Source organism: Pseudorasbora parva, chromosome 14 (genome assembly GCF_024679245.1).
Source record: "Pseudorasbora parva isolate DD20220531a chromosome 14, ASM2467924v1, whole genome shotgun sequence".
In the NCBI taxonomy this organism is placed as follows: domain Eukaryota; kingdom Metazoa; phylum Chordata; class Actinopteri; order Cypriniformes; family Gobionidae; genus Pseudorasbora; species Pseudorasbora parva.
In genome coordinates this window covers 12,644,751-12,661,389 of record NC_090185.1, presented here as the reverse complement: position 1 = coordinate 12,661,389, position 16,639 = coordinate 12,644,751, and the positions used below count along the sequence as shown (strand labels likewise).

General features: G+C 43.3%; 1 protein-coding gene across 1 annotated transcript in view; it reads left to right on the top strand.

Annotated features, from left to right (window-relative positions):
• LOC137040110 (uncharacterized) overlaps positions 1-15,116 on the top strand; it is a 61,522-nt gene extending 46,406 nt beyond the window's left edge. The window contains exons 7-12 of the mRNA XM_067415521.1: positions 138-452; positions 1,775-2,080; positions 9,477-9,782; positions 11,399-11,695; positions 12,498-12,815; positions 14,584-15,116. Of these exons, the coding sequence (XP_067271622.1) occupies positions 138-452; positions 1,775-2,080; positions 9,477-9,782; positions 11,399-11,695; positions 12,498-12,815; positions 14,584-14,591 (1,550 nt within the window). The 3' untranslated portion in view covers positions 14,592-15,116. The remainder of the gene's footprint in view (positions 1-137; positions 453-1,774; positions 2,081-9,476; positions 9,783-11,398; positions 11,696-12,497; positions 12,816-14,583) is intronic.
• The last annotated feature ends 1,523 nt before the right edge of the window (positions 15,117-16,639 follow it).

Sequence of the window (16,639 nt, the reverse complement as noted above, 5' to 3'; positions counted from 1 at the left end):
CTATTTTGACATACAACATTATTGTAAATGGTTATTGATTATTATATCACAGAATCTTCTCAGTGTTACTGAAGTGTCCATTTGCTCACTCACGTACAATCTCCTAATTTCTCTGTTTTTATTCGTGGTTGCGACAGATGAAACAAAGTCAGTGTCAGTGAAAGAAGGGGAGACTTTCACTCTGAAGACTGACGCTGAAATACAGGAAAATGATCAGATACTGTGGATGTTTGGACCTCAAGAGAATATCATAGCTCAAATCATAAGAGAGCCTAAAAAGATGACAACATTTGATGGTCCTGATGGGAGGTTCAAAGACAGACTGAAGCTGGAAAGCTCGACTGGATCTCTGACCATCACAAACATCTCAGCCGAACACATCGGAGTCTATAAACTACAGACCATCAGCAGCAGAGGGACGTCAAATCAAAGATTCATTGTTACTGTCAAAAGTGAGTATCTCAAGTCTTTCAGTATAATAATGATCACGTCTTCATTACAGTTATTTCACTAATTAAGCTTAATAAATTGCAGAAAAAAATTGCCAGATTGAGTTTTCCACCTGTTGAGTTGATTTGTATGCCAGATCCATTTTCTTCATCTCTTTGGATCAAGAGAAGCACTTGGAAGCTCAACTTCCAAAGGAATTAATTGAAAACACTTGCTTTGTTCCTCGCCGTTATGAATGCCTGCCCTGCACATATTACTTTCTCTTTGCAAATTAAAGATTTAAAAGCGAGGTGCAAAAGAGGAAAAACTCCAACGTCACCGGTGTTACCGGTATTACCAGTGTTGCCACACGCCGATTATCCGGTGGGAAAATTTCCTCACTGTGTTTTGCCCAAGTGTTCAAGTTGGTGTAAAGACAGCAAGTGTGTGTAGAAGTTTGTTTTGACTACCCAATGGAAGACACTTTAGTGTTGTACATTTTTTTTTACAGAGCAATACTTTAAATACAATACTTTAAATCAAGACTTTTCAATTTAAAATACATTTCTAAATGTCTATTCAGTAGATCCCTATGTAACATATCCCTATGAAACAGATGACAGTTTAGTAATTGTTGCACTTCTAAGTGGCAGTTGCAAATGTTGTACAAAATAAACATTGGAATGGTTTCCTCAACATCTTTTGATTTCATAAAACTACAAGTTACTTGTGGAGGAACAATGGGTCTTATTCACTAATAATTGTGTAAAGTACATTTGAACTTCTTGTGAAAACTGTCCATCTAATTATGAGAACAAATAGCTACACATACTTGCATATTTTGGCATTGTCCCATTCTAGATCCTCATTGGACAACTATATTTTGGGTCATTAATTAATACCGTAATTTTGGGAGTTAAGGACACTTACATACAAAGATTTTACTTGGTTAAGCACAGGTTAAAACTCAGAATGATTACTGAGAAATGTAAACCTTTAATGAAGGTATGTGGCAGTAATGTTATCGAACATGTATTTTTCTGTTCTATATTTGACTTAAAATAGACTGGCTGGTTAATACTTTGTTTTCCTTTGTGTATTAAGATCCCAATCCAATGCTGTTGTTCTTTATATATTGCTTTTGTTGTCGCTTTGGTTTTCATTTTTATTTATTTAATTTATCTTTTTTTTTTTCATCTTATGCCGTAAAGTAATATCTTTCTAATGAACACAACAAAATAAACCAGAAAAGGTTAAGGTTAATCAATAAAAAAAAAAATAGCATACACACTTGATCTAATAGCAACATTTTCTTTGTATTTCTCTCTTTCTGTGTGTCACAAAGTCGTAATGATATCAAGGGAAGAGGGAGAACCGTTCACTTTATACCCTGATAATGAAATAAATAAAGATGATCTGATCCTGTGGACATTTGGAGATGAAGACACTCTCATAGCTCAGATGCCTGAAAAGTCCAAAAAAAAAAATGAAGGTACTGATGGAAGATTCCAAGACAGACTGAAGGTGGACAAGAAGACTGGATCTCTGACCATCAGCGGCACGAGAACTGAACACTCTGGACTTTATAAACTACAGATAAGCAGCAGCAGCAGAGGAACCACAAACAAGAGATTCAAAGTCGCAATAAATTGTGAGTATCTGTTTATTTAGTTTGATTCATTGAAAAGAACATTTTATTTTAATAGTTAAAGGTGCGCATTGAGTTATCATACTTTGTCATTTGCTTTGTATTTTCACCAATGATGCAGTATAGAAAATCACTGGCCCTGTTAATCATGCACACACATGAACCGATGAGCCAAAACATTATGACTGAGCCCAAGAGCCCTGAAGATTTCTTTGGTCTTTGGCACAAGACATCAGTAGCAGATACTCTAAGGTCCTGTATGTTGCGCAGTGGAGCCACTGTGGATTGAACTTGTTGATCCAGCAATACAATTGTTGCTCAATTTGATTGAGACATGGGGTATATGGAGACCAGGGCAACACCTTAAACTATTTATCATGTTCCTCAAACCACTCCTGAACACATTCCTGTGCGCAGTGTGGTAAGATCGTCTCAGGTTACGTATGTAACCATGGTTCCCTGAGAGGGAACGAGACGCTGCGTCGAAACGCTAGGGGACGCCTCTGCGTGCCATGTCATGAAGCACTTGTGTAATCAGTCCAATAGCGGGACGATACGTCACGGGCGGGTGACGTCATCGACCAGGAAGCTATAAAGCATGCCCGGACCAAACAGTCACTAGCTTCTGGAAAAGTCGAACAAATCGATCACAGGCATGCCGGGAGTATGGCATCTCGACGCAGCGTCTCGTTCCCTCTCAGGGAACCATGGTTACATACGTAACCTGAGACGTTCCCTATCTCGAGGGAACTTCGAGCTGCGTCGAAACGCTAGGGGACCTCAATACCCACGCCGCCAGAGTCCCAAATGTCTGTATGTGTGAATCAACCCAGAAACACCCGGGACCCCGGTGTAGAGGCTACATCTAGATTGTAAAACCTCACAAATGTATGCGGAGAGGACCACCCAGCCGCATCACATACCTCTGACAATGAAACTCCCGAAATAAGAGCCATAGAGGCAGCCATACTCCTAGTGGAGTGGGCGCGGACCCTCATTGGTGAAGGATGTCCGGCCGACTCATAAGCGAGCGAAATAGCCTCGACTATCCACTTGCTAAGCATCTGCTTTGAAGCCGGTTTTCCCTTGCTCGGGGACCCAAAAACACACAACCAACTGTTCTGAGTTTCGCCACAGGGCAGCCCTGTGGACATATGCATCTAGGGCCCTGACCGGACATAGCAGATTTAGCTTCTCTTGGTCTTGACTAGTGAACGGAGGCGGACAGAAAGCCTGCAGCATTACTGGTCCCGCCACATTAGTCGGGACCTTGGGAGCATATCCTTCCCTCGGGAAGAGAAATGCTTTTACCATTCCTGGTGCAAACTCCAGACAAGAGGGTGCCACTGCCTAAGTAGGCACCCTCGAGCGTGCCGCAGGTCTGTGCCTCAAAGTACCACGAAGGAAACGCATGACCCAAGGGTGTTTCCCCAATGATGCATTATCTAATGGAATATGATAAGCAGATATCGCGGACACATATACTTTCAGTGTTGACGGAGATAACCCTGCGGAGAATTTTTCTTGTAGGAACTCAAGAACTGAACCGAACGGGCAGTTAACAGGGTCCAAAGCCTGGTGCGTACACCAGGCGACAAAAACTCTCCATTTGAGTGCGTAAAGTCTCCTTGTGGATGGTGCTCTGGAGTGCAACATGGTCTCTATCACCTCAGTAGATAGACCCGTGTTTATGAACTGGGCCCCCTCAACCAAGCCCACCGTTTCCACAGTTCCGGGCGCGGGTGCAGTACTGACCCCCCCGGCCTGCGAAAGAAGATCTCTCCTGACTGGGATTTTCCAGGGAGGACCTTCTAGGAGAGACATAATGTCGGCGAGCCATACTTGGCCCGGCCAGAGCGGGGCTACCAATAAAAGCTGAACCCCGTCCCGGCGGACGCTCTCCAGCACTCCTGGGAGCAATGCCAGAGGGGGGAAGGCGTACAGACGCAGCCTCGGCCACGTCTATACCATTGCGTCCAGCCCCAGCAGGGCTGGATGCGTGAGGGAGAAATATGCTGGACAGTGTGTCGTCTCTCGAGACGCAAACAGATCCACCTGGGCTCGCCCAAAGCGGATCCACAGCTCCTCCACCACCTCGGGTGGAGTCTCCATTCTCCCGGCATCACCCCCTGCCTCGACAGGGAGTCTGCCGCTACATTCAGGACCCCCGGGATGTACATCGCCCTGAGCGAGAGCATCCTGCCTTGGGCCCATGTTAGCATATGATGCGTCAGCTTCCACACCCGACGCGATCTCAACCCCCCCTGGTGATTTATATACGAGACCACCGAAGTGTTGTCTGACCGAACTAACACATGGCGGCCCCGCAGGTCTGAGAGGAAGTGTTTGATTTTATATGATTGAAACACAGCCATCAGCTCCAGCTGGTTTATGTGCCAGGAGAGCTGACGGCTGCTCAGACCTTGGGCCGAGCGGCCACTCATGACCGCTCCCCAGCCAGTTAGGGAGGCATCCGTCGTTAGCGTTACGCGACGACAAGGAGCCCCCAGAACTGGACCTTGGGACAGGAACCAAGGATCTTTTCACTTCACTAAGGCACGTAGGCAGCGCCGCGTGACCTTGATCAAGCGAAAAAGGGTTTCCCCTCAGGGAGAACCCCTTGGTCCTGAGCCACCACTGTAAGGGTCTCATGTACCGCAGGCCAAAAGGTACCCCGTTGGACGCTGCTGTCATCAGCCCTAACACTCTCTGAAAGTGTTTCACAGTGAGTGACTGACCTAGCTTTATCTGGTTCACGGTATCCAGGATCGTTTTTATCCTGGGAGGGGATAGCCGAGCCGACATTATTTTCGTGTCCCAGACTACCGCCAGAAAAGTAGTGCTCTGCAGCTTATAAGTGCCAGCACACATTTCTTTCCGTTCAACCTTAGCCCCAACACTCTCATATGGGCGAGAACAGCATCTCGATGCTGAACGCCCACTGTTTCGACTATGCTAACACCAGCCAATCGTCGATATAGTTGAGCACGCGAATGCCCTGGAGTCGCACCTGAGCCAGAGCTGCATTCACGCACTTGGTGAAAGTGTGGGGTGATTAAGCTAGGCCGAATGGCAGCACTCAATACTGGTAAGCTTCGCCCCCGAAAGCAAACCTGAAGACCTGTCTGTGCTGCGGAAGGATGGAGATGTGGAAGTATACATTTTTTAGGTCTATTGTGACACACCAGTCCTCGGACCTGACGTGACACACGATCTGTTTTATCGTGAGCATTTTGTTTAGCTGATGCAGATCTAAAAATAGGCCTTAACCCTCCATCCTTCTTTGGAACTATGAAGTACCGGCTGTAAAAGCCCGACTCTCTGCAGAGGGGAGGGACCCGTGTATAGCCTCTTTTCGCAGAAGAGTCTGTACCTCTCGTTCCATGACCAGAGGCTGCTCGGGGGTTACTACCGTAGGAGTAACCCTGCTGAACACGGGTGGGTGTGACCCGAACCCTTTTTATAATGTGAGCAGGACCCATTCTGAGATATTCGGCAGAAGTTTCCACGCTGCCAGAAAATCTACTAAGGGAACCAGCCTCTCGAGGCTGGTCTCTGGATTTTCCTGGGTGGTCAGCCCGGTGTCCTGTAACGGATAACCGGCAGGTAGCAACCGAACTGACCGCCACGGGGCCCTCACGAGAGGGCGCGAACATCCCCAAGCCGCTACGTTTCCGGGCGGACAAGGAGAAATATGTTCGCCGGGGACCGCCGCGCCCTGAAGCACCAACGGTGGCAGGGTTGGCAGACCGCCCCCCCCCCGATGGCACCGGGAACGAGCGGGCGCCTCGGCGAGCCGCAATCTCCCGGAGGGGACTGCCATCGGAAGTCCTGCGCCTTTGACGTCGGGACTTCTTAGCCGAAGGCCTTCCTAGCAGTAAGGACGGCCCTCAGATCCGCCCTACCACGGGAAGGTCCCGGCTGAGCGCGTCGCCCGGACCCCCGATCTCTCTGCGGGGGGGGGCCCCGAGCGGCCACGCTCTCTCTTTGTTTTGCTCGGTGTAGGTTTGAGAAAGGATGTACTCGGCTGAGGCTGCCCCGCCCGACAGCCCCAGAGGGACATTTTGATTTATTTATTTATTTATTATATATATATATATATATATATATATATATATATATATATATATATATATATATATATATATATTTATATTTCACATCTCAATATCAATATCCCCCAGCAGGTCTGCTTGTTTTATATGCTTGCAGGGCAACCGCCGTATACAAACCGGCGGCCGCCTGATCTGCTGCCGAATATGCCCTACCCCCAAAGCCGACTTTTTTTTTTTTTTTTTTACCGGCTTGTTGTGGGCAGCTGTGGGGCTGTGTGACGATGTGGACTCGGGGGAGAGATAGCTCGCAAGCGTCTCTTCCCCGCGAATGAATGATAGATGCAGACCCATAATCTACGCGATGCCTCGGCAAACACGCGATCTGAGCCACTAAACTCAACCCCATAATCTACACGCTGCCTCGGCAAGCGCGAGATCCGCGATCGAGTCATAGAATCTATATTGTAGACCCGTGATCTACACGCTGCCTCGGCAAACGCGAGATCCGAGCCACTAGATTCAGCCCCTCGTAATCTCAAACATACTGTCTGCTCGCCATTATATTGTTCTTTCTCTTTCTTATTTTATTTATATATTTATTTATTTTTTGGCGAACTTCTTGACACTCGGCCGGCCAGTCTAAACTTAACCTGGACACAGCGCGAGTTACACCAATAGCACCTCTTTTTATGAGTGTGTGTGTGTCGTTTTCTTTTGGCAGATCATCATTAGCGCTAACAACATCCAGTTCCTCGGAGCTGGAGTGCTGCTGCACTTGTGCCTCAGCGCGAGCGGAAGAAAACCGCAGAGCGTGCTTCCAGCTCGCTAACTGAGGCATGAGATCCAGCGGGTAAAGGCAGAGATAGGGGATCACCCGTCTCTAACCCCGCCACTAGATCCGACTGCGATCCCCAGGACGCGAGCCTTAGCTGCGCCTCGGCAACAGCGGGACCCGAGCCCTGAGGACCGCGAGCCAAAGCACTCTCCTCGAAGAGTGCCCGGCGTGATCTTAATATGCGCATTGGGAGTCTCTCGCAATGCTCGCAGCCGACCCCCTCGAGAGCTGACTGGGCATGCTCGAGCCCCAAACACATCACACATTAGGACGTGTGTATCCCCACCCGTGATGTAACGTGGGCAGGGAGGAACACAACACCTATACTGACTTGCCATATTTCTTTCTTTCTTTCTTTTTTGAACACACACACAATAAATGGACATACAATTCACACAGAGCGCTTGTGAAGACACAGAAGCTAGTGACTGTTTGGTCCGGGCATGCTTTATAGCTTCCTGGTCGATGACGTCACCCGCCCGTGACGTATCGTCCCGCTATTGGACTGATTACACAAGTGCTTCATGACATGGCACGCAGAGGCGTCCCCTAGCGTTTCGACGCAGCTCGAAGTTCCCTCGAGATAGGGAAACATGATCCTGCTGAAAGACGCCACTTCCACGGTTGTTATGAAGGGGTGTACCTGGTCTCCAGCAATGTTTAGGTAGTGTCAAATTTACGTACACATAAATGGCTGGACCCAGTGGTACATTGACCAGAGCATCACACTCCCTCCATCTTCTTGCCATCTTCCAACAGTTAAAAGAAAACAAGACTCGGGTGACTTTCTTTAACTGCTCCATGGTACACTTACGACACTTATATGCTCATTGTAGGCGCTTTCAATGGTGGACAGGGGTCATCATTGGCACTAGGTGTGTAATGATTCGTTTTAACAATGATTCGATTCGACTGAAATAAATCTATCACACTGAATTACATTTTTGGCTAAAAAGTTACTGATTCGATTTCAAGTCACTGAATCGTTTCGGATCATATCGTTCTAAATGAACCAATATCGTCCTTAAATCGTATCGACAACCTTAAATCGCGATACGAATTGAATCGTTGTTAAAACAAATCGTTACACCCCTAATTGGCACTGTGGTTGGTCTGCAGTCCCATACGTAGCAGAGTCTAAAGCAATATGATTTGTGACACATTCCTCCCAATCTCCCATAACCATAAATTGTGTGACGGCCACAGTAGACCTTCTGTTGGCTCGGACCAGATCCAGATGGGATAACCCTTGTTGCTCTCATGGACCAATGAGCCTTGGGCACCCAGCACCCTATCGCCAGTTTGTTCCTCCTCAGACATTGTTGATAAATTCTCACCACTGCTGACTGGGAGCAACCCACAACCCAGTCACCATGCCATAACAATTTGACCCTTCAAAGTCGCTCAGATCTTTATTCCTGCCCATTTCAACATGTTTGTTACAATCACGTCACTGGCCTCACTCCGTTCTCATGACTCTCTGCCTCGTCCTGTTTGCCACATCAAGGCGACTGCAGACGAGAGAGGAAAAGAAAAAAATCTGGTTCTTGGACACACTGGTGCTCAGTCCTCAACCAGCCTGGTTGGTGGTACTGGGTGGTACAGGATTATTGGTGGATGGCTCGATAATCCTTCGCCTCCAGGCGGCAGGTGATGGCTTTTCCACTACAGTGGCCCGGCAGCAAACTCCCCGTTCCCACGGTTGCCTGCTTCTCCGTATTATGGTGGACGGCAGCAGGCCCGGCCTCCGGCGAATGGCGCAACTTCTCTGTCCTCTCACGGATGGCAGCCACCCCACCTCGACCCAGGAGCACGACATCGAGCTCTCCGTTCCACCTATTGCTCAATCACTCCAGCACCACCTCCCCCCTGCACACCAAGGCCATAACCAACATAGACACTGAGGGGGACCAATAATTAGAAATGGCCAAATTGTCCCCTCCCAATATTTGTTTGATGTTTGATGCTTAATATTATTTGCAAATAGTCCCAAAATTGTTATTTCCCAGTTACACTGTTCCATTTCATTATGATTGAAATAGATCAAATTGGTCCCCCCAATGTTCAAGACATGGTTATGGCCTTGCCACACACACATTAACCTCTCTCGTCCTTCACTGTCATCACTCCTCTCTTTATCAATCCGGAGTTCCTCTGTGAAACTCTCCAGACTGGTGTGTCGCACAGGCGATGCTCATCAGCAATCACGCCATCGTTCTCACAGCTCTCGGCCTCATCCTGCTTGCCATTACAAGAAAAGATAGTTTGCTTATCATCTTATCTACCCAGACTTTAATATGTGGCCTTGTTGGGAAATAGTCTATGATAATCGCTTTACCATTAATAATGTTTTGGCTCATCGATATAGATGTTGTATTTGTTAAAAATGATTCTTTTTAATTGTTCTTACCAATACCAGTACACACACACATCCTCAATGAAGCTTTACTGACTAGCATGTCACATCATCTCCTCATTTCCTTTTCTATGTGCTACTGTGATTATAAAGTGAGGAAAGTGTCAACCAATGAGGGAGAGTCTGTCGTTCTGTGGACTAATGCTGTAATACGAAGAAAAGATCAGTTACTGTGGCTGTTTGAAGATGACAGCTCTCCCATAGCTGAAATCCAAGGAAGGTTCAGAAAGAACTCAACTCATATCGCTGATGGGAGATTCAGAGACAGACTGCAGCTGGACGAGAAGACTGGGTCACTGGCCATCAGAAACCCCACAGCTGAACATGCAGGAGTCTATACAATGAAGATCACCAGCAGCAAATTCACCAAAATCAAGAGATTCAATGTTGTTGTCAGAGGTGAGTATCAAAATGTTACATTCTTCCCGTCTAGACTTATGGTCTTTAAGGGAGCAAACTGAGACAGTAATATGAAGTTTCTGTGTGAGAAGACAGCCAGTAGTGGCCAATTCATGCTGATTTTAAATCCCTTTCTTAAAGTACAACTCCGTGGAATTTTTAAATTAATCTTGATTGTTATACCTTTGTGAGAACAGTCTAAATTCACCTAATATTCTCCTAAATAGTGTTTTAGATGGCTAGCTGTAGTCTCACGCTGAAGTCCCGTGGGAACTCGGTTGTAGACGGAATAAAAAGGCAAATAGTCCAGTTGGGAGGAGCGTCGTGTGTGTAAAGCTTGATGATTTTATTACTGCACATCTTTCCTCAAACCGTGTGTCCATAAATGGAAAGATAAATAAAGTTTACATTACCTCCACAGTGGTTGCAACCGTCTTCAACCACGGAGTGGCATTTTTCTCTAGGTTAACTGCCCCGTTGTGTTGTGTCTGTGTAAGTTTTGTCAATTTTCGCATTCTGTTGCCACAATTCGGAAAGGCACAAACGCAAACCATTTCTTCGTCAGTTGTGAGCCGATCATCACTCTAGTGATGTCCGGTTCGCGAACGAATCATTCTTTTTAACTGGCTCTTTTTAGTGATTTGGTCGAACCAGTTCACCAAATCGGACTGAATCGTTCTAAACGGTTCTCGTCTCAAATCAGCGCTGATCCCACAAGTTACTTTAATTACTCACTTTCTGACATGAGTGACAGTCCCTCCGAATATAAATAAACTAATATCTTGTTTTTCTGAGAGAACTGATGAACTCACGAGCAGCTGATACTGAACATGTGCGTGTAACTGAACATAGAAAGCATGCTGTAGTTTAACTTACCCAATAATCTTTAGCCACATTCATCGTGAAGCGTGCAAGTGTTTAAAACTACACTCACTTCTTCTGGAGGTGCAGCAGGAACAGGAATAGTTGGTACCGATCTATTTTTTAGGAGCAGCTTCTTAGCAAACCTGCTTTATACTGACCATCGTTTATAAAGCAGTCTGGAGAGAAATTAGTCATACTGTGCAAACATGAAAGCATTGACGTTGATTGGGGTAATATTCCCTTCGAAAACAAAACTTAGTCACTGCGTCTTCAACGGTTCGGCTTTAGGAACATCAGAATGACTGCTGTGTTCGTTATTACACACAAGAACAGAACAACACAATCGCTTAGATGCTATTCTGCTCCAGCGTATCAACAATGGCGGACTATGATGATGGTAACAGGTCGCTCAGGGCGGGTCTGAGGTGAAACTGCTGTCAATCAACAGTCGTGGGAGGGGGGTGTGTGACGTCACACGGCCAACGGCTCAATTTGAGACAGGAGAAAATATATAAGGAGATTTAAAAAAAACACTAGATGGATTTTTATAGTTATAGGATGGCTGTGTACAGGCACTGCCAACACATTTCCATACATGCAGCTTCAAAAAGTGCATGTACCATTATATGACCCCTTTAATGATCTTTGTGTAGTAATTGTCAGACTCTGTTGTTCACATGCACACACACTTATATAATGGAAACTTTTTCTCTGTATTTCTCTTGTTCTTTGTGCCGCTGTCACACTGAAAGTGTTGACAATGTTAGGGATGAAGGGAAAAGATGTGACTCTAAACCCTATTACTGAAGTAAAGAGAGATGATCTGATCCTGTGGATGTTTGGAGATGAAGACAGTCTCATAGCTCAACTGACTGGAGAGACCGGAGAGACGACATACACTGATGACGAGAGATTCAAAGACAAACTGAAGCTGGACAAGAACACTGGATCTCTGACCATCAGCAATATCACAGCTGGACCTTATAAACTACAGATCAGCAGCAGCAGCCGCAGGACCGTGTACAAGAAAATCAGAGTTTTCATGCATTGTGAGTTGTCTTTTTAAATTTCAACTTTATTGAAAGAACTTTTAAAGCTGTAGTCCATAACTTTTTTTGCACTCTAGTGGTTAATAAACAGAACTGCATGCGTCTTGTGGAAGAACATTGCAGCCGGAGCTACTTCTCTCTGTTTATGTCAATGGCGGATCACGCAGGGACTGTGCTCCTCCGCAGCGGTTCCTACCAGTCTGGCCTGAAATAGTCCCAATATAAAAACTTATTATAAGTGTACCATAATGATTCAGGGTAAGACAAAAACACGGTTTGGAAAATGGATTCAGCAGCTTTAAAGTACAGTATTTTAAAAAAGAGCAATATTTACCAGTCTTACAACAAATCAAATAAAAATATTAATGCTGTCTTCACATATGTGAACTAAGAATCATGGAGGACACCGGGTTCAAACTCTGGCATGAAAATGATCTGTAGTTTCCCAGCTGTAAATATGACTTGACAGGCTGTTCATGTCCAATTTCCAACTAGGGAACTTGTATCTGACTGAATTTCCATTTCATTATTAGTGTGTTTACTTTCTGAATTATGATTAAAAGGCATGCTGGTCAATCGTCCCAAAATGTATATACCATCTTTCACTGGTTTTTAAATTTGGGTTCAGGGACTTGTCAAGTTCATTTAGTAAACAACATGCTCATAAACTCACATTTTATATTGCTCACGTTTGTATAAAGACTCATTACTCTATTTTATTAATTTATCATGTGATGTGTGTTGAATCCGTTACTGTGAATCATCAGTTTTATCTAAGTAACTTTCTCTGTTTGTTCTCCAGGTGAGTCCGGTCCCGAGAAGACGGAATCAGTGAGTTTGGAAGAATGTTTAATTCTTTTCACAGATTTTAACATAGAAAGGGATGAGAAGGTGGAGTGGAGATTCGAAGGTAAAACTCTAGCAACTGGAATGAGTGGAGACATCAGTAAGACTTCATACGGTGATGATGAGAGATTCAGAGGCCGACTGGAGCTGCACTATCAAACTGGATCTCTGACCATCAAAAACACCAGAAGCAGCGACACTGGAGTTTATCAGCTCAAGATCTCCAGCAGATGCGGGAAGAACATTTGCTGGGAATTCAGTGTTACTGTCCGGGGTGAGTGAATCAACCCCTAAAATATGATACTTTGACTTTTTTATTAGTTTAAGTAACTTGAGTTCTTGCTTATGTGGAACCCGTTCATATTCATGAAATAAAGCGTATTATAAGGTCAGATGTAATAGTTCAATTTATAGTATATAGCAGTTGTTTAGGGGTCGACCGGTTCAAATTACTCACCGTTCGATTTCTAACGGTTGTAGGGTGACTGTTTCGGTACGGTTCAGTATGTGCTATGTTCAGGGTAATTAGGGCATTAGTCAAAAATACAAAAACAAAATAAGAACAAATAATCAAACTACACACAAAAGCACAAATTCATACAATACAGCAAAGATGCATATAAAACAAGGATTTTCAGGTGCATAAACTGAATAAAGTAATCAAATATAAAATAACATTGCATTTTATAACCTTCACTCTGTAAATTAAATAAAGATTATTCATTATTGAAGTTAAAAAAGCTTCAATAAAAGGTTTGCGCTTCTGAATTTACTGGTGTTTGCAGCATTATTTACCACCCTAAAAAAGCGTGTCTAAAACCAGACACTAATGCGTAGATGGCTCTGGTCATTATGGAAATGATCCGGCTGCGTCTGTGTTCATTAGGTTGCGTATCATCAGTAGATCACGCACAGAACTTTCCACTCCCATCGGCGCTTTTATGGACTTGAGCCCTGTTTAGTAAATCTGGCCCCCAAGTATTTTATATGTCTGTGACAAATTCATTCACACGTTATTCAAGAACGGTTTGGCAGATCAACGTGAATTTCAGGGCCTTTTTGCCACTATGGTCTGAAGATCTGGTTAAAAACAAAATTCAAAATGGATGCTGACGTTTTTTCAGAAAATGCAAAATGGCGGAAGAATGTTCATGATGGAAAACTGTTGTAGCGTGCTATTTAATTGTCTTGAGCTAAAGGATCAGTTAGAGACTCCAAAATTACTACGGTGACAGTTTAGACTGTCCTCTATCTGTGTGACAAATTTCATAACTTGCACGTAAGCGGTTCTATGTGCTACCATAAACTCCCAGAGCGGGAGAAGAAACAGAAGAATGATGATAAGAATGGCAATGAATAAAATACGTGCCTAGCCTATGCGCCTTCCATGCTTGGCCCATAATTTAATTATTAAAAGGGATTTAAGGGAATAAATAAATAATAATAATGGTAAAAGAATTTGAAAAAATATAAAAATTATATATTTTATTTTAAAATGTGCACACATTAACTCGTTCTTATGTCTAATGTCGAAAACTCAAAAAACGTCTTGTCTCGTTACATTCGTGAATTACATGAATCATAAAACAGTAAGAGCGTTGATTACTTTCATGCTACTTAAAGAAACAATGCTGATCATTTAAGTCACAGGCTTGATTTACTGATGCATGAACGGCATTAAACAATTTTGAGACAAAGAAAATCTGTCTGAACTTCAATAATTACGCATCAGATATCACTGTTCACAGATCAGTTATTTAAATAAACGTGATTACTTACATGTTTGTGTTGCTGACGGACAGAGGTGGTCAATACACAACTTCATTACTTGAGTAAAAGTACTACTGGTCAAATATTACTCCGTTACAGGGGAAAGTTGTAAAAGTACAGAAGTATCAAAAGTAAATTTCCTTTTTTATGTTGACGCATTATTTTATTTTTGTAGCATTGTTGTATAAATGCACAATATGCCATCACAGTGATGGGACATCAGTACCTTAAACTAATTTAATGCCAACTAAACTAATCTTTAATCTTTTCAGAAAACTGACTGATACTTTCTAAGTGTGGCCATGGAACAGAGGAACCGTCTTCATCCATTCTGCTATAAACTGATCAGTGTTGCAGAAATTCTGGGAAATCATTGACCTTCACGTGACCTTACAAGAGTGATTCCTGATAGGCTTTCTGCAAAAACCCAAAAATCTGCCATCGACTTTCAAAGCTGCTACAGAAACAACTTTCGGCTTTGAGGACCTTGATAGAAATGTAGTGGAGTAAAAAAGTACAATATTTGTCTTTCAAATGTAGCAAAGTTAAAGCCAGAAGTTTCTGGAAATAAATAAAACTCAAGTAAAGTACAGATACTCAAAGAATGTATTTAAATACTAGCCTGACGTGGTTTTTGTATTTATGCTTAAGTACTTATAAATCCGGCCTTATTGCACTTATAGTAGTCAAATGTACTATATACTATACACTTACAGTGCTTGTTTGCATTTACTCAACTCATGTAGCAACTTAAGGAAATGTGTGCCTTGGATTATTCACTGTTGTGAATTAGTATTATTCTCATTTGTAAACCATATTAATAAACATTCATATAAAGATATGAATCTGTGTATTTGATCTGTGTCTGATCATGACTGTGAGGACAAACACTCATTCCATTGTTCATTGTTCTAGCCCTAGGAAAACATTTCACTCACCAGAAGAAATTCATCCTGTCTTTTTAAATGTCCATGATAAAAGAGTGTGTTAATGTATACAATTGAACTGATCCATCTTCTTTCATTTATTAATTTGTAGCTTCTGTTGTAAATCTTGTTAAATGTGTTGTTGATCAAATACTAAACATCACTTATCATCATCATAAGCCAAATCAGCCGAAAATTACGCCACAGCAATGATCAACCTCTCCTTCATTTTTCCTGGTAACTAATGTTGTGGGAACCAAAGTTTACAGGACTGCGTTCTCTGGAATCCACTCAAGAGAAGGAATTCTACATTCCGATTAGTTGCCACCGAACCACTTTGCTCATAACCATAAAGTTGACCTGATTTTAAATCTCCCCGATGCCTAAGGCCCGGTCCCAAATGGCACACTTCATGTGCCGTTCACAAGACTGTAGGGTGTCCCGTTCATTATTTGCGCTTAAAGAAGGGTGCTCGTGAGCGCCCCCTTTGCAGGTGCAAGTTTGCGAGCTACACCGAGGTCTTCTACCCGGCAGTCAAAGCGGCATTACGTCATGAAAGTGCAGACTCAGGGGAAGACCGTGAGGGTTTAGTGTGCCATTTGGGACAGGGCTATAAAATAAAATGTGGCACATTTCTAAGCGGGTTAAAAAGGATAACTATAATGTATGCCGCGGAATACGGCTTTTGAGAGTACTTCGACTCAGCGCAGTAAAAAATCTTGCCTGAGAAATCCTCTCTCCCCTATTGACGGTAATGAGAGAGTGAGGGGGAGATGTTTAGGCTATTCCGCCATACATTATAGTTCTCCTTTTTAACCCGCTTAGAAACGCACCATGTTGTATTTTGTGTCACCATACTCACCATACTCAGAACGAAGTGCACTGAGATGCATCACTTACATAAATGAATTGTGTCCTGCACCCACTTGTAGAGTTTATATATATATATATATATATATATATATATATTTTTTTTTTTTATATTTATTATTATTATTATTATTTGATAAAAGCATTTATTAGAGAGAGAGAGAGAGAGAGAGAGAGAGAGAGAGAGAGAGAGAGAGAGATAATGTGATATAATGTTTTAGATTTCCATGTGAGGGATCACAGGTTCACACACACACACCCCTGTTTGGAAAAGCAGCATGACCTACCAGATTTTTTCAATTCAATGGACAATTTGTCTGTTATTGAAATAACGCAGGGCCGCAACCACCATAGACATTGAGGGGGGCAAGTAAAATAATAAAAAATGCATTTTAATATAATTAGAAAACCGTTTGAAAATAATTCAAATAATTGAAAAAAATAGTTAAAAACTATTATTTCCTAGCCTGACGTGGTCATACTCAATTGTAGTCAGAATATGAGTCTGAAACTGCTCCATTGGGCTGTGATT